The sequence below is a fragment of the Plasmodium vinckei genome, assembly GCF_900681995.1.
Source record: "Plasmodium vinckei vinckei genome assembly, chromosome: PVVCY_10".
NCBI lineage: Eukaryota > Apicomplexa > Aconoidasida > Haemosporida > Plasmodiidae > Plasmodium > Plasmodium vinckei.
The window spans coordinates 981008-1005903 of NC_051302.1; the positions used below are offsets into that span (position 1 = coordinate 981008).

At 22.5% G+C, this 24896-nt stretch overlaps 11 protein-coding genes across 11 annotated transcripts; 7 read left to right on the plus strand and 4 right to left on the minus strand.

Moving 5' to 3' along the window:
* Positions 1 to 539: 539 nt before the first annotated feature.
* PVVCY_1002590 (ERAD-associated E3 ubiquitin-protein ligase HRD1, putative) lies at positions 540 to 2383 on the minus strand (the record flags this gene model as incomplete). Its single annotated transcript, XM_008625710.2, has 4 exons — positions 540 to 800; positions 899 to 1777; positions 1868 to 2131; positions 2249 to 2383. 4 exons carry the CDS (start codon positions 2381 to 2383, stop codon positions 540 to 542), a joined length of 1539 nt encoding a protein of 512 aa, XP_008623932.2.
* A 938-nt stretch (positions 2384 to 3321) lies between these two features.
* PVVCY_1002600 (conserved Plasmodium protein, unknown function) lies at positions 3322 to 7506 on the minus strand (the record flags this gene model as incomplete). The annotated part of the gene is made up of 1 exon (XM_008625711.2): positions 3322 to 7506. The coding sequence occupies one exon, from the start codon at positions 7504 to 7506 to the stop codon at positions 3322 to 3324; it is 4185 nt and encodes a 1394-aa protein (XP_008623933.2).
* A 1299-nt stretch (positions 7507 to 8805) lies between these two features.
* On the plus strand, positions 8806 to 9789 carry PVVCY_1002610 (DnaJ protein, putative; the record flags this gene model as incomplete). Its single annotated transcript, XM_008625712.1, has 1 exon — positions 8806 to 9789. One exon carries the CDS (start codon positions 8806 to 8808, stop codon positions 9787 to 9789), a length of 984 nt encoding a protein of 327 aa, XP_008623934.1.
* A 1476-nt stretch (positions 9790 to 11265) lies between these two features.
* Positions 11266 to 12204, plus strand: PVVCY_1002620 (conserved Plasmodium protein, unknown function; the record flags this gene model as incomplete). Its single annotated transcript, XM_008625713.2, has 1 exon — positions 11266 to 12204. One exon carries the CDS (start codon positions 11266 to 11268, stop codon positions 12202 to 12204), a length of 939 nt encoding a protein of 312 aa, XP_008623935.2.
* Positions 12205 to 12981: 777 nt separating this feature from the next.
* On the plus strand, positions 12982 to 14449 carry PVVCY_1002630 (mitochondrial ribosomal protein L21 precursor, putative; the record flags this gene model as incomplete). The annotated part of the gene is made up of 3 exons (XM_008625714.2): positions 12982 to 13075; positions 13236 to 13288; positions 13391 to 14449. The coding sequence occupies 3 exons, from the start codon at positions 12982 to 12984 to the stop codon at positions 14447 to 14449; spliced, it is 1206 nt and encodes a 401-aa protein (XP_008623936.2).
* Positions 14450 to 15043: 594 nt separating this feature from the next.
* Positions 15044 to 15674, plus strand: PVVCY_1002640 (cytochrome c oxidase assembly protein COX14, putative; the record flags this gene model as incomplete). The annotated part of the gene is made up of 3 exons (XM_037634457.1): positions 15044 to 15176; positions 15396 to 15463; positions 15594 to 15674. The coding sequence occupies 3 exons, from the start codon at positions 15044 to 15046 to the stop codon at positions 15672 to 15674; spliced, it is 282 nt and encodes a 93-aa protein (XP_037490554.1).
* A 129-nt stretch (positions 15675 to 15803) lies between these two features.
* On the plus strand, positions 15804 to 16821 carry PVVCY_1002650 (copper transporter, putative; the record flags this gene model as incomplete). Its single annotated transcript, XM_037634458.1, has 2 exons — positions 15804 to 16208; positions 16540 to 16821. The coding sequence occupies 2 exons, from the start codon at positions 15804 to 15806 to the stop codon at positions 16819 to 16821; spliced, it is 687 nt and encodes a 228-aa protein (XP_037490555.1).
* Positions 16822 to 17028: 207 nt separating this feature from the next.
* Positions 17029 to 19437, minus strand: PVVCY_1002660 (conserved Plasmodium protein, unknown function; the record flags this gene model as incomplete). Its single annotated transcript, XM_008625716.2, has 4 exons — positions 17029 to 17062; positions 17164 to 17224; positions 17331 to 18480; positions 18634 to 19437. The coding sequence occupies 4 exons, from the start codon at positions 19435 to 19437 to the stop codon at positions 17029 to 17031; spliced, it is 2049 nt and encodes a 682-aa protein (XP_008623938.2).
* A 124-nt stretch (positions 19438 to 19561) lies between these two features.
* PVVCY_1002670 (mitochondrial import inner membrane translocase subunit TIM8, putative) lies at positions 19562 to 20068 on the minus strand (the record flags this gene model as incomplete). Its single annotated transcript, XM_008625717.1, has 3 exons — positions 19562 to 19728; positions 19822 to 19891; positions 20003 to 20068. 3 exons carry the CDS (start codon positions 20066 to 20068, stop codon positions 19562 to 19564), a joined length of 303 nt encoding a protein of 100 aa, XP_008623939.1.
* A 685-nt stretch (positions 20069 to 20753) lies between these two features.
* Positions 20754 to 22175, plus strand: PVVCY_1002680 (DNA-directed RNA polymerase III subunit RPC6, putative; the record flags this gene model as incomplete). The annotated part of the gene is made up of 5 exons (XM_037634459.1): positions 20754 to 20799; positions 20962 to 21257; positions 21422 to 21478; positions 21574 to 21639; positions 21777 to 22175. 5 exons carry the CDS (start codon positions 20754 to 20756, stop codon positions 22173 to 22175), a joined length of 864 nt encoding a protein of 287 aa, XP_037490556.1.
* Positions 22176 to 24041: 1866 nt separating this feature from the next.
* PVVCY_1002690 (40S ribosomal protein S25, putative) lies at positions 24042 to 24590 on the plus strand (the record flags this gene model as incomplete). Its single annotated transcript, XM_037634460.1, has 3 exons — position 24042; positions 24168 to 24241; positions 24348 to 24590. Coding segments are annotated over 3 exons (318 nt in total).
* Positions 24591 to 24896: the final 306 nt, after the last annotated feature.

The following is a 24896-nucleotide window of genomic DNA, read 5'->3' on the forward strand; positions in this document are numbered from 1 at the left end:
ATGGGAAAGACAATTTATTTTTATTTATAAATTATCGATAATGGCTTTTTTTACAATAAAAAGAGCTAACTAAATATCAAAAATATAATTCCTTTAAAATTATAATAACATATTTTCACTTTTTCTCTCTATATGTGTGTGTATATGTCTATATAATATCATTAGTATGTAATAAAAAAAAAAGGAATACTTACAACAATTATTAAAACATAATTCTAATTTCTTTTATTAACTCTCGAAAAATAAGGAAAAATACAAACAAAATTAAAAACAGAATAAATAATATAGGTACCAATTAGTAAAATAAGCAAGGTTATATTTTTCTTCTCAATTTTTATTAAAAAAAAATAATAAATTAATTTAGTTTTTTAAAGTATATAAAATATTAAAATAATTAATAAATGCAAGAATATTCACATTCGTAGAAATTCGTTAGTTGCACAAAAAAAAAAAAAGACGATATAAAATGATATAAAACAAATAAACAAAAACAAAAAAAAAATAATAATATAACAAAATATTATGTAGATCTCTAAAGATTATATTGATGAAGAAATATCCTTTGTATATTTCATATCTGTAACTAATACTTTCTCTAAATAATTTTTTAAATCATTTATTTCTGGAACATAATTAAGTTTTTTTAAATATTTTTGAACTTCATCTTCGGCATTATTCGATGTTGCATAGTCACGAGATCCATATATGTTTCTAAGCATTACACTTGCGGGCATTTTGGAATGGTTAATTTTGTCGATTTCTTTAAGGCACGACAAAGAGAGTTCCCGGTAGTAGTCGCACTGCAAAAATGAGAGGAAAAACGTAAGAAAATGTAAAAAAATAAAATATTGTATAAACTTTCTGGCATTACAAACAGTGGTATGCATATTAAAATTACCATATCGGTCAAAATTTGGATTTGTTTCTTCATATTCGAATTTTGAACAAAGGCATCCGCAAGTTTCTCTTGTGTATTATTGGAGTTTTGATTTTCAACTTCATTTAAGTAATTTGAATGGTGATTAGGTAAGAAATTTTCTTTCATAATAATTTCTTGTGCAGTTAGGGGAGTTGGTTGTTTTTGTTTTTTATTTTGTTCGTTTTGATCATTTTGATCAGCTTTTTTTAAGTCATCTTTTTTATTTGGATATGGTTTGATTTCTCTTCTACATATTGGACATGTTTGTTGTTGTATAAACCAGGATTTTAAACATTCAACATGAAATATATGAGCACATTCAAGTTTTTTAGATCCTATTTTTAATTCATCTCTACATATTATACAAGTTCCAGCTTCTTTTAATTCTTCTTCAGTGGCATTAATAAATTTTGTTTCAATATTTTTCGTTAATTCTCTATATCTTTTAAATGATTTGAATTTTGTTATTAGGGTTTTGATAACGTGTATAATATCTGCTGTCATATGTAATGGCAAATTACTGAAATTGTTTAATATAAAAACAAAAATAAATACTAAGAAAATTATTAAACTCATTATATCATGTATTATATCTAAAAAGAATAATATTGTTGATTTATTTGGTAAGCCATTTGGTGATCTTATATCTATTATATTTATAAAAAATTTAACTATTGATACTTGACATGATTCAAATATACTTAGACTTTCAAAAAATAGCCATAAATACATTGTCGAATTTTTGAGAGAATTCTTGTAAAAATATCTGAACATGCATAAGTTTGCGACTGACAAAAGGATCATGAAAATGAACAGCTTCACGAGCACTCGTGTCCTTGGGACTCCTAACTCAAAGATCTGCAAGGAATAAGCAAACACAGTAAAATGATATGAAGCCATTACAAATGTGTACATCACAACTTTTATGGATTAGTGTAACAAACTTACGTGTGACACTCGAGAGTATAAAATCAAATGATAGACTTTTAAAATAACTATAATAGATAAATATTTAATTAAAATAATGGAAGAAACTTCTTTTCCATTTATCGTCGGTTTAGATAGGACTAAAAATAAGATTGTATCCATAATAAATACTCTTGCATTATCCATTAATTGCTCAACTTCTAAATATCTCAACTCTCCGATAAAGAAATTCAAAAATAATTTGCACAACAGTATGAAGACCATCAGGGAGAAGTTGTAAATTATCTTGAAAAGGTGGAAAAATTTACAAAGTGAAAAAAGTGATAAGTGAACATGTACAAAATGAGCAGGAGAACATGCACAAAATGAACAGGGAAATTTTCTCTCTTTTTAGTGACCTACCGTTTTTGGAAACTTCTCAGTCGATAAGTAAATAACCATCGAATAGAACTCGTCATACTTTAGGAATGCATATAGGAGAGTACAAGCCATAGCTAAATGGCTTACTAGTATATACATTCTCATATTTACCTCCATTTTGTTTGTTATATATACAATTTGAGGTATTAAAAAAAATGAGGTTCATTAAAATTGATCATAGGCATGGGATATATATATACACATACAATATGGCTATAATTGTGAAAGTTTGTAAAAGATAGTTAGGCCTTACTAAATATATTCATAAAATTTTGTGATCTATTCAAAGCGTGAATAATGGCCATAAATAATAGGATAAATAAATAATAAAAATCGTATTATTATAAATATGATCAAATTTCTAAATTAAAAATATCCAAAATTTATAAAAAAAAAATCATGGCAAATTATAGGAAATATGATATACCTATGAAATAATAAAATTATCCCTAAATATATATTTAACATGACAAATGTTGCAAAAAGGATAAATAAATATATAACATTATTCTTATTTATAATTTTATATTTGCATATTTTAATATGTATACTATATTATATGCTTGTAAAATATTTTATTTCTTATATATAATTTTTTTTTGTAAAATAAGTATATAAAAATAAGCACATTAAAATTTTTTAAAAAAAATCTTTATATTTATTTAACGGGGTAATTAAACATATTAGCATATTTACTAATATTCTTGTAATTCTAAATATATTTTTTTTAATTAAATTTTACTAAAATATGAATTTTATAATTTTACTTTTTTTTAAAAGAATTATCCTTTTAATTTCAAAAAAAAAAAAAAAATTGTAAAAACACAATTTTCGCGTCTTTATGAAAAGGAATATATTTACTTTGTAACATTGAGTTTGTAAAAGGGGTAAACTGTTTTAAAATACAAAAAATTAAATGACAAAATGAATGGAGGAAGGTACCATTCCATCCCCAACTATTTCAAAATTGGATATGTATAAACAAACAAATAAGCAAATGTAGGTAAGTGTAGTAAATGGAATAAGGCAAAAAGACTGCCACGTTACAGATTCTCTCATAGTTGCGGGAAATGCACACTACGAAGCAATTCACTTACATTATTTTTTACATAAAATATGAATGCATTAAAATTGTTAAGGGAAAGAATTCTACTCTGTGATGTATCTCCATCAACCAAACTAGTGGAACTCATGTTTGTGTTAGATAAACTTTGCAGAGATACATTTTGAATGGTTGCTGGATTAAAAGTAACTAACATAATTGGCATCCATGATTTATATACATATTCTAAATCATTTGTATATTGAAAATTGTTTAACTTTTTTTTAATTTTTTTCCTAAAATTTGAAATACTAAGGTGATCATTAAAACATAAAGGATTATACAAAACTGTAATTTGAGATGAAAATTTTTCTTCGAGTTTTTTTAAAAAATTATTAAAATGCATTTCATAAATATGTACCAATTCATACTTATTTAGTAATGGTAATATATCTATAGGCTTATTCAAAAACTCTGGAAAAGAATTTAAATCCTCTATATCATAATCATCTTGTATTTGCAACTTAGGACTATTACTAGTTTCCTCTTCTTCGTCCATACTATCCAATTTGTTTGGTTCATCATTAGCTTCATCTAGAGAAATAGGCACAACTTGACTACCAAAAATGTTTGCAATAGTTTCAGGAGTATTGAATTTTAAAATAATATCACAAGGTCGTTGTTCCATAAGAAATAATGTTATCCATTTTTCTTTTTCAAATTTATTATATAATTGCTTAATATGAAATAAATCATTTTTTGCAACTGATAATATAAAATGAAATAAATTATCAGGTAATGTAATTAAAACAGAATGGGGATCATATATTGAAGATATCCAAAAATACTTTTTTATTTTTTTATGATCATGTAATAAATTGTTTTTCTTTTTTGTAATAAAAATATTTATTAGTTTTGTTTTTTGCTCATCTGTTAAAGAATTATTATAATCTATAATTAGAGGCTTATTTAGCCAATCATAATTTGTAATAAATTTTAAAAATTTAATTAAAATAATTTGAGATGAAAATGAAAAGGTGTTTAAGTAGGAATCGTTTAGATCATCACTATCTTTTACATCGCTATCCATTTTTAAGTTCAATTCTGTTGAAGCGTTTTTGGTATTTTCCTTCTTTTTATTATTATCACTCTTTTTTTTTCCCACCTTTTTGGCTTGTTCAGTTTCTGCATCTATGTCGTCAGGATTTTCTGAATTTTGGGTTCTACTGGCACTATATTGAGAAGCAAACTCTTTAAGGTTTTTATTTCCTATAGTAATATTCGATTTTTGAAAAAAGTTTTGAATTTGATTATGCTTTTTATACTCAAGTGTGTAGATGTAAAATAAAATGTTTTCAACAAACTCATCAGAATTTGGAACTCCCTTTGAAGCTAACCATAATTTACATATTTTAATCGAAGCATGAAAAGAAGAAAATTTAGTAGAGTAATAAAAAATATATGATGATATAATAGGTTTATAAATAAGATTTTTAATTCGATCTATATTTTCAACATATTCAATTTTAGTATCATTTAAATTTGTTATTTGCAATAGATTTTTTTCTACAACTTTTTGAAAAAATATATGTAATCGAAAAATTGTAAAATCAAAATATATGTCTATATAAGAATTTCTTTTTTTTATATTTTTAATTAATTTATTTTTATCTTCTAAAAAATATCTTTTAATTATTTCTTTTGTTATTTCATAATTTTTGTAAAAATTCTCTGCATTTTTATATATCATAGGATTGTTAAATTTTGTATCAACAACAATATCAATTACAATTGTAGTAGAACTTGTTTTATAACCTAAGTCAGACATTTTCAAAAATTCATTAGAACTATTGACATTAGATATAGTAAATAATTTTTCATTTATCTTGTATAAAACTGTTTTTATTTCATTATATTGTTCATGTATTTTTTCATAGTATAAATAACTTATATCTTTAATTAATAAAGGGTTTGAAAAATAAATAAAATATGATAAATTTTTTTTTAATTTTTTAGCACAAAATATATGGTGATCATTTTTTTTTATATATTTTGTAACTTTGTTTGTCATTAAATTGCTTATATTATTAAACTCTTTATATTTATTTTTTTTTAATATATATTTAATTATTTGAACATGAACAGAGTTGGTTTTTTGCTTTGGATATAATTCACTAAACAATGCATCGAATACTTTATTTTTGGTTTTCACTATCTTAGTATGTAATTTGTTTAGTTCCTCTTTTTCTTCTTCCTTTACGATTTTTTTTAAATTTTTTGCTGGCCTTTTCCATTCTACTACCTCATAAATAGTATTATTTTCAAACCGTTTTATCTTTGCTTTGTTTTGCCAGAACTGTTTAAAATTTGAAACATTTTCAGGATTATATAAAACGTTTGAAATATCAAATGTTCTTGCAGTATTATTTGTATTTATAAAGAAGGACAACCCATGTATTATCTTTTTCGTACTCAAATTTTCAAATACATTTTCAACCACATCTTTGTCACTTCTTTCATTAATGCTTAAATTTATTTCCTGAAATATATCTAGCATATCACAACCCTCATTAAGTTCTGCTTGGTCTATTCTCTCTTGTGTATCTTCCTTTCCTTTTTGAGCCTCCAAAACTGGAAAAGAAATTAGACGAGCACAAATATCTTCGACTCTATCATTTAATGAGTTGATTAAAACATTTTTTAAATCCAAAATTTCGTGATTATAATTTTCAAAATTGGTAGATACAAACAAAGGGAATAATATTTGCTCCTCAAAATTCATGGAAAAACATTTTAAATTAGATAAAAAAATTTGAAAATAATTATCATATATATTAGTATTATTATTTAAATAAAAATATGCCTTTTTAGATTCGTAAATTAATTCTAAAAAAGAATAAACATTATCTTGAAATATATCATATATTCCATTCACCAAAAAAATGGTATCCTCTTTTTTTTCAATCTTTTCAATCTTTTTCAATGTTGTATGGATTCCATTTTTATAGATCATAACATTTTGTGAACTATCAAAATTGCTTAAAAATTTAATTGTCTCTTTAAATATGTGTAAATAATCTGAATTTTTTAAATTTAATGTAAAACATACATGAGCACATAAAAGTCCAAGCATGAATGAGTTCATATCAGTATAGTAAGAATAGTTTGACAATTTATATTCCTTATCATAATTATAATTTTTTTTTTCACCATTATAAATAGAATAAGTAAATAATAATTTTTTATTTTGACACCACAATTTCAATAGTTTAACTGCCTCTTTATATCCTTCACAATTTTTAATACAACCTCTTATTATTTTATCACATTCAATAATATAAATTTCTGAAATTATAAATTTTTTTAGCAACCATATTTTGATATCTTTAAGAGTTTTTTTATTTTTTACCTTGTCTTCTTTGTTAATATATTTTTCGTTCAATACACCAACCCCATTTTGATCATCCACTTTTTCTTTTATTATTTTATGTTCTGAAAATGGTTTATAATTTTTATAATATTTTTTATATACATGTGACATACTTAATGAGACTTCCTTTGTAGGAAATAAAATTATAATAATGTTTCCGACATGTTTTTTGTTTTTTAATATGCTTAAAACGATTACTGATTTGCATTTATTTATCCATCTGGTTGTAGAAACGGTTAGACTAACATGTTTTAATTCTAACTTGTCTAAGTAGTTTATAAATTTTTTTTTATAAAATAATGTTTTTATTAAATTAACATACATATTGTGATATATATGAAAGTTTTTATATTTTGCTTTTTTTCCTAAATCTGTATTTAGACTATATTCTACACCAAGATCTATATTTATATTATTATTTAAGTACATATTATTTTTAAAACTTCCTAAAATTTTATAATTTTTTATTAATTTTATACTTTTTGAATATATGTCTTTAAATTTTCCATTTTCATTATTCAAATATTTTGTTAAATCATCATCAAGTCCATTTATAAAATCGATAGTTATTTTTTTAACTTCTTGTAATAAATTTACATTTTTTATTTTTTTTTTGTAATAACATAATTCTTTTAATACTTGGATTAAATTTGATTTATTTTTATCATAACTATTTGAAACTTCATGTGAATTAGTTTTTATTTTTTTGTTTCCATTATTCTTTTTTTTCAACTTTTGTTTTGATTTCCTTTTAACTCGGCCTTCCATTTTTGAAGTCACTAATTAAAAGGGAAGACAAACAATAACAAAGAAATTAATAAGCACACTAAATATATTTTATAAAAATTTATGAGACTTTTCCAATTTGGTTCATCCCGGAGTTTGCTATATTTATCATTTATTCTTAAAAATGACAAAAAAAACGGTATACTATACAAATATATACACTTGAAAGCATACTTTTTTGTTTTTATATTATCATAAACTTTTCTGACTGTTCATGTAAAATATTATAATTAGCTAAAATATATGAACAAGTCAGAACAAATATGCTTAATTTTGTGTGCACTCAAATATTGTTGTATATTTTTTTTTCCAAAATATGCAAATAAAACATTGATATACATTGAATTAATATGTATACATGTTTATAAATCAATTATAAGTCGTTGGAGCTTCTTATAATTTGTTGTTGTTAGTAAGCATAGGTTGTAGAGAGAAAAAAAAGTAAACTACTATTTATTACAAATTAATGGAAATAATGAAATAAAAATTTGATTAATAATTTTGATACTATAAAATTGTTGTTCAAAAAATTGTTTCACTTATTTGTTTACTTGATATTGTTATGATAATTTATATTTTTTTTATTCATCATTTTATTGGCTTCTTCAAATTGCTATCATAACAATTTGTATTTCAAATATTTTTCATTATACATTATATTTACATTTTCTTTCTTTTTTTAATTTATATTAATTAAATTCAAATCTACAATTATATATATTTTTTAATAATAATGAATTTAATTTTTTTTACAAGTGGGTTGGAAAAATATATGTCGTTAATTTTTTTTTTTTCCGTTGCTCTCTTAAAATAAATTAATTATTCATTTGGTATATATAAATAAATTTTATATTAATATATATGCATAATATATATATGATAGTTTATTTCATATTATTTTTTATGATTTCTTTTTTTTCATATTTTCAACTTGTTAAATTTTATAATTTTTGACATGTTTTATATAAAATTGAGGATATATATTTTTTAATTATTTTTAAATATGGTAATCCAAATTTAGAATAATCAAAAGGTTGTATCATAGCATATGAAAATAGTGACATATCATTGCAAGTTGTAAGAAAAGGATAGTCATAATTTTGCTCGTCATACATGCATATCATATATTTATTTATAGGGAGAGTACATGATCAATGTATGTAGCTATATGAGTCAGCAAAAGTTGGAGAATGATTTCTCCTTAACATGCATATATATATGAACTTGTGTTTACTATTTTTTGTCCTACAATTTAATTAATACACTTTTGAAACGACAAGGATGGATACATCATTTATTCCAAAAGAGCTAGTAGGAAAAGACATATATAAAATATTAGGGTTAAATATAAATTGTTCAAATAAACCAGATATAAAAAATATAATAAGAAAAAGGTATTTAAAATGTGCATTACTTTTACATCCAGATAAAAATAAACAAAATAAAAAATCTAAAGAAGATGAAAAAGAAAAAAGTAGTGGTGAAGAATTTAGCACATTGAAATGTGCATACGAATTTTTAATGAATGAAACATTACGAAATAAATATAATTCATATATACAAAAACAAAAAACAACAGCAGCACGAAAAAAAAATGCTACTATTAATAATATCAGTCTAAATAGATATCTAGATAAAAAAAAATTTGTGGCTTTTCAAAATGAAAAATTAATTTATAAAAAAAAATTAGAAGAAAGAGAAAAAAAGAAACAGAATGCTTCATCGTTTCCCTTTGAAGAAAAAGATATAAATGAACAGAAAGAAAATGATTTAAATAATATAAAGAAACAAAATGAAAGTTTCATTAAAAAACATAATAAAAAGAAATCCTCAACAAAAAGTGAAAATAAAAATGATAATGGTGAAAACATAGTTGAAATATATTTAAATGATTATAATAATAATATTGACATATTAAAATTATATATTAAAAATAAGTTTTTTTTAACATTTTTTATTAATTTTAATTTTCGAAAATATAACCTTAATTTAAATGAAGAACAAAAATATGCTGAAAGAAAAGTTGGATACATTATTTTTGCTGACCGTTCAGAAGCAATTAAAGCTTTTTTATATTACAAAAAAAATATAGACAAAATAAATACTAATGTAAAACTGAGATTACTAATACCGTGTAGTGAGAATAAAGAAACGCCCAATAAAAAAGAAAAAGAAAAGGAAAAAGAAAAAGAAGAAACCAAACAAAATGTTGACAATATGATGGATGAAATGATGGACGAGTTGGATAAAGTTTTCTCATTCTGATGGGCATGCATAATGGACATGCACAACGGATATGTATGTATTTGAAGAAGGGGAAACAACTCTTACATTTCCCTTGTGCAGGTTGATTTATTTTATTTTCAAACCATGCCACAATCCGTAATTATACATAATTTTTTATGCGCTATATAATGTGATAGTTTTTTTGTGTTAAATATTAAAAAATAATTCATTATTTATAACAATTACTTTTATATATGTTTTTAAAATCGTAGTTCCATGCTTTTAGCGTTTCATTCTTTATATTAATATAATATCATTTTTATTGTTTAAAATTGTGAATACTCAATTAATTTTTATTTGTTTTTTTGTACTAATTACAATTTTTTAATATGAACATTTTTTCTCCACACAATGTGTTAAGAAAAAATACCAAAATATAAAAATAGCAAAAAGAAAATCGTATAAAGCCATTCCAATGCTAAAATATAGTATGCAAGTTAAGGGGGTAAATTTTTAAAGGGAAATATATTTTATGTGCATATTTATATATATAATTATTATGCACATGCAATGTAAAATATGTAGTATATTTTTTGGAGAACTTTATATGGTCACAAAAAATAGGAAAGTCTACAATTATAACTTTGTGGGGATACATAAATCTATTTTATTCTTTTTCATTTATAATACATTTTCATAGTATGTTTATTATCAAATTGTTTAAGGTATTTATTTGTTTTGTCTTTTAACAGATATATTATTTATATAGTTTGCCATTTTCTTCAAAATGAAAAAAAAAACAAACAGTGCTATAACCCTGCACAATTATTGCATCCAATAGGATGTATTCCCTTTTATAAGTAAAGACAAAATAAATAAAATTAGCGGTGTATAGTATTAGGCATGTATTACTTATGCATTATTTATGCATGTATGTTCATGTAATAATAATTACCTTTTTTCGAAGCATACAATTCAATATGATTTTCTCCATAGTTATCGAAATATAAAAACTGAGCATATACAAAACTATATATGCATATTTGAGCAGACAAAAATATGTTATATATATACCCTATTTATATGCAAATTGTGCAATATAAAATATTAAACTTTTGTAAATATTCCTTTTTGTTTTATTATTATATTGTTTTATTAATAATTGTATGTTTATATATTTTTTGCTGTTTAGACAAGTATTTTCCACATACAAAACTATTAATTGCATGTACGTACATGTCATATATGTGCATATAGACATGAATTTTTTCTATTTGTGCAATAGAATGTTGTAAAATTATTCTATGTTAATAATATAAATAAGGTATTTTTTTGATAGGACAGCATTATTTGTGATATATAGCTATTTGTACATATTCGCTTGTCATATATTGATACATTTTTTATGACATGTTCATAATTTATTTCATTTTAACTTGAAATATGCCCAATAAATTTATTAGCTAGCTATTTTACAAAAAAAAAAAAAAAAATAAATAGCCAAACACGGAAAAAATGAAAAACATGCTCACCAGAGAAGAGAAATATTTTGAGGAAATCCTCAGAAAGACCAACAACTATAACATATATGGGGATGTAAATGATAACAAAGTAGATAAAAATATAGTAAAGAAAATAGCAATTTTATATGAAATATTTAATAGAATAAATAAAGAAAGGAATAACAATAATAATATAGACTTCATATATACTAGTGATATAAAATATTCATTAAAATATGATGACTTTGTCAGAATACGATTTCATATAATCCCAGTAGAAAGGAAAGGAATAAATTCATTAGACAAAAATAATTATCATTATATTGAAAATTTAAATAATGTAATAAGTAATGTATATAATCCATCTGCTTATGATCAGTTCATAAATAATAAAATAGATGAAGATAAAGAAAAATTAGATATTATGTTAAAATGTATAAACGAGATTGAATGTGCATATATATATAAATATCGAAGTGATAATAATATTAAATTAACATTTGATGTTTTTTGTCATAATTTTTATATTTTTCTTTCTTATAATTATAAAAAAAAATTATCAATTAAAAATTTTAAAAACAAATATAACCAAATAAAAAAACCAAATGAATATGAATTTTCAGCAACCCAAAATATTATGCAACTAAATTCTATAGGGGTAACTATTCCAAAAAATATACACACTAACACCGATGATAATAATAATAGTATTAAATCGTATGAACAAGAAATTATGGAAAAATTAAACCCTTTTATATTTGAGTCAGAACATATAATAAATGAACTTCATTCAAAAAATAATTCCCTTCTTTTAAATCCAATACAATTAGAAAATAATTTTTTTATTAAACATCCAGATTATGTCCATAATATGACCAAACTAATTAAGGATAAAAAAAACACTAATGAGAGTGAGCGTTTATTTCACTTTTCTCAAAAAACATTATTTTAAAGGTAGATAAAGTATGATGAATTTTGTTCCATACATATTTATAATTATAGCCATATTTATAACATATAGCCATATTTACAACCTTTTCCCCTATAAATAATTTCCTATCTATAAATAACCAGATTAGGAGATAAACCTCCGTCATATTAATAGCTAGCTAAAAAAATGATATATCACAAATTGAAATCCTAAGAGGTAGAATAAAAATATTTACATACCTAAACAGTAGGAATATAGAAACACATTTGCAATATTTTTATAAAACTATATACACCAATCTATCTATATATATGACTAATTTTCCCGTTGTTCTATTATATTTATTTGAACATAAAAATAGTATTATTAAAAAGTGAATTGTGTAAGGAGATACTCTTTTTCTTTAGTAGCGTTGCTAAATTATTAATAAACATAACTTTATCATTTTTTAAAAAAAAAAATTATATAATACCGTTTTTTTTTTGTAACATTTTTTCTGTGCTAAAAATAAATACTTAAAAAAAATATGAACAAATGTATGTATGGATATTTGATAACATATTTGTGCGTGTTAATTTTAAGGTGAATAATTTATGCATTTTTTTTTAAAAGTTTTGTATTAATAGTTAATTAAATATTTTTTCCCAATAAAAAAAATTAGTATATATGTACTGCTAATAAATAACTTATATAAATAGCCAAATGTGGGGCTCGTTTGAGGGCATCACTTTGTCATATTTAAAAAGAAAAGTAAATTGAAAAAGTGAAAAACATTGAAACTTAAAATGAGCTCCAAAAATGGATATAAAAATAAAATTAATAAATTTTTTTAGAACAAAGCATGGCATATCACCAGTTTCATGTACTCCTCAATGGAATGCGATAAGAGCAGGTTTGTAGAAAAGATTGAAAAAAAAAATTGGGAAAAAAAGAAAGTTCTATTGGCTATTTCCTATATAGGATAGTGTGTGTTTGTGGTTTCAGCAAATATTTGGTTCTATACCTGTATTTATGTGTATAATTTTTTTCAATTTATGTTTTATGGTTTGTAGCAAAACGCGGTTTAACCTATTACCCTTGCCGAAGACAAGAGGGTCATAAAATAGTAATGCCATTTAAAATGAAATAAAATAAAATCATTTTTTATATATTTGAATAGAACTTATTTATTTATTTATTTATGTGTGTGTGTGTGCTTTTTTTTCAGGAACTAATGCTCGGAAAACACAGGAAGAGAAAAATAAACCCGCCTCTTTACCCAATACATCCAAATGAAGAAAAAAAAAAAAACTTAAATAATTTTATAACATATAAAGATTTAAAAATTCGATGGAAAAATACTTCTAAAAATTATAGGAAAAAAGTAACTATAGCTCGAAAGTGGAAAAACTTACATTGTCTTTTACCTCAGAATAAGGACTCATGTATTTTTATTTTACATAAAAATTTACCAAGAACCCGAAATAAAAAAGAAAACATTTCAAATTCGATTGTAGAAAAGGATGTAGAAAAGGATATACAAAAGGATATAAAAATTGATAATGAAAAGGATGTAGAAAAGGATAGCACAAAGTTAGTTGTACGTGGACGAAGAAGAAATAAACAACCAATTAAACGGGAAAATATGATTGAAGAAAATCCTAACGTAGATAGTATTAACAATTATTATGATAAACCACCAAAACATTTAGAATACCTTATAAAAAAAAATGAATTATTTTGTATATTTAAATCAAATTTTATAAATGAACATAAAGTAACAATAGGTGATATTGTACAAACAGAAAAGTTACATCGAAAAAAAGCTGGGGATGTTGTTTATTTTGGTACTATTCTATTTGTAGGATCTAAAGATTTTTCAATTATTGGTAAGCCTACTATTCCATATTGTAAAGTTAAAGCAACAATAGAACAAGTAACATTAAGTAAAGAAATATTAAGTTTTAGATATAAAAAAGTAAGACGATCAAGTAGATTTTTAAGAGTAAAACACTGGATAACTATATTAAAAATTGATGATATAATAATTGACTTAAAAAGTGAAATACATGATGAAAGAAATAAACCATTACAAATACTTGATTTATGGGCTAATAGATGGCTATATCAAAAGGAATTAAATTTTATTAAATTCGATAAAAATAATAAACCTTTAGCAGAACAAATATATGATTTAGTAGAACATCAACCAAATACTTTGCATCGAAGAGGTTTAACTAAATGCTATAGGTTTCACCCTGACCCTTATCTCCCACTCTCATATTAAACCAGTCATATAACACTACTAAAGATTGCCAAAGTTTACTAAACATTACAATGTTCTACCCTCATGGTTACCACCTCTTTCTCGCTCATCCGTTGATGGGTCTTCCTCATTATGTGTTTTCCACGTTGCATTTTTCAACATTTTTCACCATTTTCAACGATGAAAAGTTTTTTTATTTTTTTTTTCTACCTTTTTTTGTTTATTTTAACTCTTGTTTTGTGTATGGGTTTTCAAAATTTTTTCATTTTTTAATATGAAAAATGACCTATAATTATGGGCATAAAAAATGGCTATAATATTATTGTACGGATATTTATGCACATTCAGAATATTTTATTTAAAATTGTTTTCCTATTTCATTATTTTGTCATTTTTTTATTTTTTTTTATTTTACCATTATAAACTTTGAAAAAAATTATAAGAACATAAACATTTTTTATATACACAAAAGTTTTTTACGATAAAAATAGATCATGAAAATTTAATACTCCATATATTATGTTGGGATAGGCTGTTTGAAAATATACACTAAATAATTCTTCTTAGTATAATATACAGCTTACTATTAATTAATAATGTATAGAAAATAATATAATGGGAATAAAATTTGAATTTTTCCGATTTTTTAAATTAAACTATTATTCATTTTATGTTAAAAAAGAAAAGATATATACATTTCTTCACACTACAACTGCATATTCCCTAGTTGGCTTGACTATCTACTTAGGTAATGCCTTTACCCAAGATGTTCCTGTTTATTCGCAATGCTAACTGTGCTTACCTTTTTAATCTACTTTACAATTTTAGTGACATATATACATGCCCTCATAAAATGTGTTCTTATCAAGCCTATTAAATTTGTGAACCTTTATGACTGACTCACCATTTCATTTTTCCCACTTTTTTTTCCCCACTTTTTTTTCCAACTTTTTTTTTCCAACTTTAGGGTATTCCTTTTTTAATATGTGGAATGAAGCTGTGCATTATTCATATAAGCACTACGTAAGAAAAGAGGTAAACCAAAAAATAGCTAGCTAAAATAACAGTGGTCATAATAATTGTATTGTCTTATATTTCCGCTAAAAAATATTGTATATACCTACTTTTATTATTTTCCAACTTTATTTATTTCCCTTTTTTAAAGAAACAAAGAAAAGAGTTATATGAAAAAATTCGAACCGCACGAGACATGGGCCTAATCCCCCATAGTGAAGTATCCCGTTAAATCAGCAAAAAACGTCATATAAATCTACATAAAAATTTACATAAAAATATAGAGACATAATAAAACGGAGAAACATAAAATAAGCTGAAGATACACACAATTTTTTATTTCCAAATTTAGTACACCAAAATGACTGGCACACGCTTACAAAAACACGCAAGTTTTATGCTTGCTCTATTTTATTTTTTTAAAATTGGAAATGGAATAGTAAACTGTTCATGCCACCAAGAAGTAAATAAAGATGGTTATCCTCTTCCTATGTATTTTAATTATAATATGAATATCAAATTTTTATTTGATTTTTTACAAGCAGAAACTATGAATCAATTTATATTTTATAATGTATTATGTGTATTACTAGGATTTCTATCAATCTATATTAAAATAATTAAAAAGGGTGTAACTAAAATTGAAAAAAAAACAGAGTTAAAAGAAAATCTTCTTAATCTTAATAAAATGTGTGCATATTGGAGATTTAACTACACACTTTTAACATTTATTAATTATACAGTTGATTATTTATTAATGTTAATTGTAATGACATTTAATGTTTATATATTTTTAAGTACCATGTTTGGAATATCTATAGCTTATTTATTCCTAGGCCATAAAGTTATGAAATAATTGCATGCTCATATAAATATCTATTTTTTTTTACTTCATTTATTACTTCATTTTTTATTTCGTTACTATTTTCCGACAATTTGTTCTGCTTTCATAACAACTGTACTCAACATATTTTAAGCTACATTCTAAAAAAGGAATTACCAAATAAAATAAAAAAAAAACTAGCGATAATGAGGATAATAATAATTCTCATATAAATAAAAAAGACACCAAATTTGATATTAATGTTTTTATTAAGAGATATGATATTATAATAGTTGAACTATTTAAGCTCGATAATATTGACAAGTGTAAAATTAAAAAATCTATAATAAAAAAATATAAACAACTTTTTGAAAATAATAATACGATGAAGTTTTATAAAGGAATAAAAACTTTAGTATATGAAAAAAATATAATAATTCAATATATGGAATATTATAAAAAACTAAACAAACAATATTTCCAAGATTTAAAAGAAATACAAGACTCAAACGATGTGTTAAAACACAAATTAAACAACTTAATCAAAATAATATAATGCTAAAAAAACTTGTCAATATCTTATGCATAGATTGTGACAAGAAAAAAAAATGATTTATCAACACAAATGGGTACAATTTTTTTTCTGAACAGCTAGCCATTTGGTAATTAAAAAAAAAAAAAACTAGCTTTATTCTATTTTTTCCACAATTTTTATATAATAAATTATAAAATTAATTAACTATTTAATGCAAATCAATTTTCCTTAAAACGCCTCCTTGCCCATTTTTTTGTCATATCTACAAAAAAAAATCGCATAAATTAAACAAATATTATAGAATACACTTTTTAATATGATGAAACAATAAATTATATTGTTTATAATATTTTTTCTTATTACTGATTTCTGCGAAGCCGGCCTTTGTTAATATTCTTTTTCATATAATATCGCTTCGTTTTGTCTAAAATAAAAAAAAAAAAACATTATGCATGGATATAAAATGTGTTATATATGGAAATGGAAATACATTACATTTTTTCATTTTTTTTTCATTTTTGTTGCAATACCATCATTTGGATTTGTTCGGTCGTTTGGTGGTGCATTTTTTTGTGTCGGATTTCCGTATCTCGGATCTTTAAATTTAGAATGATTAGATGGTATAAACTTTTTATTTTTATAATCATTTGGTTTGTTCTGCGGAATTTGAGTTGATTGAACATTTTGATTTTTATTCTGACCATGATAAAATTTTCCTATACCACTCTTTTCTTCAGACGGAGTATAATTTCGTCTATAAGATGTTGGAGGAATTAATTTGTTTTGAAAATTATCAAAGAACCTACTTGATAAATCATTGTCTAAACTATCTGACATATTTAATTGGCTTAAGATTTTATTCTTTGATTCTTCATCGATTATATCATTTACATATTTTGATTTTTCTCTTTTTTTTTTATTAAGTTTTTTCATTAATTCTTGTTCTTTTAATATTTCTAAAACATTTTTACTTTTATTTTTTACACTTTGATAATTATCATGCTCAGAATCAACATACTCATGCTTTGTATTACTAGCTATATTATTATGTTCATCATTTTTTTTATGAAATATAATATTGCTTATTTTTTCATCGCTAGATATATCACTTTGATCTATATTATTTTCATAATTGTTCATTTCAAATGAACTTTCGGACTCGTCATTTTCACTACTATCATCTGACATACCATCTAAATTTTGTGTAGGCATTATGGAAAATATATTGTCTAATGTGCTATCTATTATAAAATTATTTTTTTTTAATATTTTTAAAATAGCATTAGAATTATTTAAGTTTGTTATTTCCTTAATTTGATTAATTTCGTTTTCGTATTTCTTTTTCATAAACTCTTTTATCTCTTTATTGCTTTTTATTTTTAAAATATTATTAACATACATGTAAAATTCAATATCTAACTTATTTTGTAATACAAAATGTTCTAAGAAATCCCATTTAATCATTTTTATATCATTTTTTAAAAAATAAAAACTTAACTCACCACTTTTTTCTTTTAATAAATCAATTATAAATGAAAAATAAAGATGTTTTTTTTTCTCCTCTTCATATATAAAACTGTATTTAACAAATTTCTTCAATGTTTTTATAAACTTGTATCTTAAAATAAGCACGTCTTTTTTTATTCGTGATTCCACAGTGCCACAGTATATTTTTTTTACCTGAAAAGGACAAAAAAATTTGAAGAAATAAGAAGAAATACGAAGAAATAAGAATAAAGAATGTATATAAGACTTATTTACATGAACATGCTATAAATTTTTTTTAAAAATTATGACTTGTTCAGAAAAATTGTAAATTTTTTTTTTTTTTACCATTTCAAAATATGTTTGTATAAACAAATATAGGAACGATTCTTTCCCCTCTTTTAATATATCAATAGACAGGGTATTTAAATGGTCCTTTTTATTATCATTATTATCGTAACATAGTAAAGTAGAAAGAATGAGATTCTTTGATAACTTATTTTTTTCCATATCAAAAAGGTGAAACTTTTTAAAAAATTGTGTAAAACAATATGTACATGTAATAAATTCATTTATTTCAAATATCAGATTATTTACATTACTTTTTCTAGTTGTAAAATTGTCTAATTTATCTTTTATATATTTTATATGTTCATAAAGTAATGATATATATTTATTTATATTAAAATAATATAATTTTGTCATTTTATATAAATTATCGAGTAATTCTTTTATCTTCTCTTTTTCTAAATTGTGATACATCATTAATATATCCATAAATATGTTAATTTTCATAAATGTATGTTTTATTATATTTGTTTCATTTTTATCACTATTTATATATATTTCTAATATTTTTAAATAAAACTCTAATATATATTTATCAATTATATAATATTCATTTTCCATACAACCATCACTAATATATAAATCATCATAAGCTCGAGCCCCTTTTTGTAAATGTGAAAAAAAAAAATAACATAAAGAGTTGTTTTTTTTTATTGTTGTAATTATATAATCATCATTTTGGCTCAACAAATAATTAAAACATTTTCTTATATAATCTATATATAACAATTTGTCTTCATCATTTTTTGTTTCTAATTCCTCCACATATAAAAAATGTTCCTTAAAATATTTATTTCTATTCATTATTTATTAGTATCAAAACAAAAAGTGAGGGTATGGATAAAAAGTTATTATAAAAATGTGTTATGAAGCTAGGAATATTTGAAAAACAAAAATAGTTTCTTCAATTCTTCATAGTATATTATCTCTAATTTTTAATTTTTCCAAAATTTGATGCATTTATTTCGTCCATTAAATTTATACTTGATAATTTTCCAGTATCCTTTGATCGGTTTTTTATAAAATAATCACATTCTATATATCTTTGTGTGCAATTCCATATGCACTTTTTGTTTGCGTTGCTTAAGCTTCTTTCTAAAATGAAAAAGGAAAAAAAAAGCGATAATATTTAAGCATAAGTTTACAAAATAAGAGTGTAAATATACTTGTATTTTCTTTCCATTATACCTGGATAACTAACACACTTATCAAAACAGTAGGATGATATTTTACAAGTTTCTTTAAAGGATGATATAATCTGACGGAAAAGGGAAATATACATATTTGAGAATGAATTTATTATTTTGTTAGTTTTTTTACATGTATAGCTAGTGTAAACAATGCAAATCGTATATTCAAATATGCATACCTTATTTAATGTATTTAGCTGTGATAAAAAATTATCTATATTGCCATCTTTTGTTTCACTATCCATGGTTTGAAATAATAAAGTGTGTCATATGAAATTTCATATATATATCTATCCGCATAAATGTTATTATATTTTTCCAAACTAATCAAATTAAATATTTACTCAGTGGGAAATTATTGCCACAAAATAAAGGAAAATAAAATAAAGTAAAAATAAATAAACGGGGAAAACCAAATTGTATAGATGAAATAAGGATACAAAAATGGCGTAATATAATGTGGATATATATGTTTATAAATATGATAGAAATTATAAAAAAAACACTTTTAAATAATAATCCAAAAATTTATCAAAATAAAAAAAATTCTGTAATTTATTTGGTACTACAAGCATAGATCAATGATGTATACATAAAAATTGTGAAAAAAAAAAACGGGAAAAAAAAGCGGAAAAAAAAGTGGAAAAAAAAGTGGAAAAAAAATATGATATATAATTTTTAAAATGTCACCTTTCTAATATTAAATTTTTTTCATTTTTTAATTTATTATTTGATGTTGGATAATTTTTTAATTAAATTTTAATATTTATAATTATTATTTTATTTTTTTTTTGTACCATTTTGTTTGCGAGATGAAAAATCATGGATATGCTATCACCTTTTAGTTGTTTAATGTAACAGTTTTTGTAGTTATGTTTCTTAATTATACAATATTGAAGGATTTATAAGAAATTGCTAATAAAGAGGAAAATGAATAATATCAATAAGCAACTCATTAAGGATATATATAAAATCGGTATGTTATAGATATATGAAAATTGATAAAACATTATGTTCATGCATATATTTATATACTTTTATAAACAATGAGACTGTGGGGTATATATTTTGTTGTATAGGTATATATCTTTTTAAAAATTTTAAAAAAAAATGAAATATTTTGAATGCAATTTTACAGGCCTCGAACATAAGGACTTTATAAATATTGATAGTTTGGAAGAAATATATGAAAAAAAAAAAAAAGCAAAAATAAAGAGAAATGAAATTGTTTATGCATTAAATATTCTTGAAAATGCAAGAGCATGTTCTATTAAAAATGAAAATAATAAAATTATAACTCGAATGCGAACTGAAGAAGTTACTAAAAAATTAAAAGAATTAAGTGACATTGATTTTTTAATTTTTAGTAAAGTTGAAAATAGTCAAAGTAATGGAATTTGGACAGCTGATTTACGAAAACAAACAAAATTACTTGTAAGTTTTATTTTTTTTTTATTATATGTGTGTATGTATAACCATTTTTTCCTGAACATGTAATTTATTATCATAAATTTTCTGAACAGTGTTCATAAAATAGTTGTAATATTCTCACATAATTTTATTTCATTAATTAATATTTTATTTTTATTTATCTTAAGATCCACCAAGTTCAAAAGGGCTTAAAGTTTTTGTGTGAATGCAAATTAATCAAGCAGGTAAAAAAACATATTTGTCTACCCCCCACGTATGTATGCAATATTTTAGTATGTTTAACATGACTAATAATGTTGTGGTGTTTTCTTTTTTTCAGGTTAATAACATTCACGTTAAAAACCGTAAAATGTATATATTATATGATATAGAGGCTTCAGAAAAGGTAAAAATTCAATTGACAAAAAACCAAAATGTTTATAATGAAATAGTACAAACAAAATGTGTGTGTGTTTTTCCATTTTTTGTATTCACCTGACATGTGCATGTAAATAACCATTTTTTTTTTTTTGATGTTGTTAGGTTATTGGCGGGTCATTTTACAAAGATGGTGAATTTAACAAAAAAGTTGTTGATTATATAAGAGAGAATATTTGTTTTTATTTATATAACAATAATAATTCTAATGTTACGTCTGTTATTAATTATATTAAGAAGCTTAATAATAGTATTGGTTATTTTTCTGATAATGATATATATAGAGTTATAAAAACATTATTATTTGAAGAGAGAATTAAAATATATAAAAATAATGATAATGAAGAATTAATTTATTATTATAATAATGAAAAAAAAAAAATTCTTAATCAATTTCCGTGTTTTTCTTGTGATATTTTTAATAAATGTAATTTCGATACAAAAACCAATATCAACCCAAAGACTTGCTTATATTTAAATGTTTATCTTAATTTGGAGGTATAAACAATATTTTTAAACTAGTAAACTCGGAAGAATGGACTATTTTTTTATGCTACTTACACAAATTTATTAATCTTACCATTCATTGTTTTATCAAAAAAGTATATATGGCACACACATTTATGTGCCTTCCTTTTTTCCCTTCAGAATTAATAGTAATAATTAATTGTATAAAACATGAACAGTTCAGAAAAATTACCAGAATACAATGATATGATAGCGAAATATTATGACAAGTCAGGCTTTTAAAATTATTACCTAAATAGGGAAATATTCAAACTTTTAATAAACATTTTTTCCCTCTTTTATTTTATTGTTTATTTAGTTTTAAATTTATGAGTTGCTTTATGAAATATATTAAGATATACTTTAAAAATTAGGGTATTTAAAAAAATATTTTGTTTTACTATTTATTATAAATTGCTTTCTTAATACTTTCAATATTAAGGAATACTTTTTTTTATGTTTTATTTGCATATAATATATATACAACAGATATAATGTTGTATTTTTTTTTTTCTACAAACATAGTTATGCACATTTTGGACATTCCTAAAAAAGCATTTCTACATGATTAATATGTGTTTTTTATTTTCATATAATAATTAAATAAAAATAAAAATAAACTTGTCACTAATAATTTATATTTATTTTTAATGCTCATATGATGTTATAGCTTTAGCCATTTATTTCAATACCGTTTATATTTTTATTTTTTATTATGTAACATAAAAATATAGACATTAGTCAATAAAAATGTATAAATATAATTTAAGTATGAATGTAGAGTGATAAAGCCAGAAAAATTGATATACTATTTGCCAAATAAGTCCAATTTAAACTTACAAAAAGACATATTTTTATTATTTTTTTTTTTGATCCCCTTTTACTTATTAAATGGTATATCATTATGAGTAATAATTTTGTTTTCTCTTACTAAGTTTTAGTTTACTTTCTTTTTTTTTTAAGTAATAAGGTATATAACAATTAAATGTATTTATATAATAATTGAACAGGAACAATATATAGAGTAATAAATAAATTGAATAACAATTTTGACATACTTAAGAATGCATTTATTCTGCTTTTCTAATATTTATAAAAGTTTTAACACAATTCCCTTAAATTATGGCATAAATTATAAATATTATCATTTTTTTTTTTTTTTGAAAATATTTTTTATGTACCATATATTACCAGCAAAATGTTACTATAAACTTGTAAAAAATGTAAAAAATTATTAAAAATAAAAAAATTAAAAAAAAAGCTAAGAAGCCAACAATATATAATCTATATAAATAAAGGGCATTAAAAACCACTTAAATCTCTTAAGCAAAAAGCACTGCTACTACATAGGTAGATAATTTCATATGCATTACCATTTGCAAGCTGTATTTGCTAAAAATGTTTATACATAATATATAGTTATAATATATACAGTATATTATTTATGCATATATATAATAAAGTTTACAAGCCAAGGGGCATATAGCAAACAAATACAAACATAAACATTTGAAACTTGTGCATAAGCATAATAATATTATCACGTATGCTTATTACTATAATATATGGAACATATTCTGGTGATTAATTGAGTATAAAAAAAATTAAGATAAAAAAAAATATATAAAAAGGTATGACACTTATTAATATGTATATACTATATATATGCATGAATGGTTTATGGAAAAAAATAAATAAAAAGAAAATAATTATTTTGTAAATAAACAAAACAAATTATAAATAAAAATAATAATTATATAACAAAAAATTGTTATTTTAAAATTCATTAGTTTTAATTTTTTTTCAAATAAACAAATATTTTATTAATTTTTTTTAATAAATACTTTATAATTAACTTTTAAAAGTAAGAACATCAAATAAAAATAAAAACCCTTCATTTTATTTTACTTTCAATTCAGTTTATTTATTTGTGAAATTAGTAATATTACAAATTTTACATATTTTTACTTTTTATTTTATTTTCCTTAGTGCCTCCTAAAGAAAGAAAGACGAAAGAGCAGATTGCCGCAGCAGCAGCAGCATCAGGAAGAAGCAAAAAAAAGGTATAAAAAAAAAGCCAATTGCACATAAATAATAGTTACATAATCATGAATAGTTTGACATATACATACATGCCATGTATGACTTTTTTTGTGTTTGCCTTTGTAGAAATGGGGTAAGGGAAAAAATAAGGAAAAATTAAATCACGCTGTTTTTATTGATAAATCTTTACAATCCAAAATTTTGGAAGTTCAAAACATGAAAGTTATTACCCCCTCAACTATATCGGATAAATATAAAGTCAACTTAAGTGTCGCTAGATCCGTTATTAAATATTTAGCTGAAAAAAATTTAATTAAGGAAGTTTGCATTCAAAGCCACTGCCAAAAATTATATACAAAAGTTGCTTGAAAAGTTAATGTTCACACAACATGTACATATGTATACCTACACGTGCATAAAAGGCACATTTATTTATGAATTTCATGAGAATTTTTTTTTTTAATTATTTTTTTTTCATTTCCCCTAGCAATAAGAACGTTGGGTATATATAATATACTTAGGCATATATATATGGGGGTGCTTATTTTTCTACATATAATGTGTTGTATTTATTTATATTGACAGTACAATTACTCTATCAATTACTCGTAAAATATAAATGTAAATATAAATACAAATGTAAATATATTTGCATGCCTATGCATGTTGAAAGTA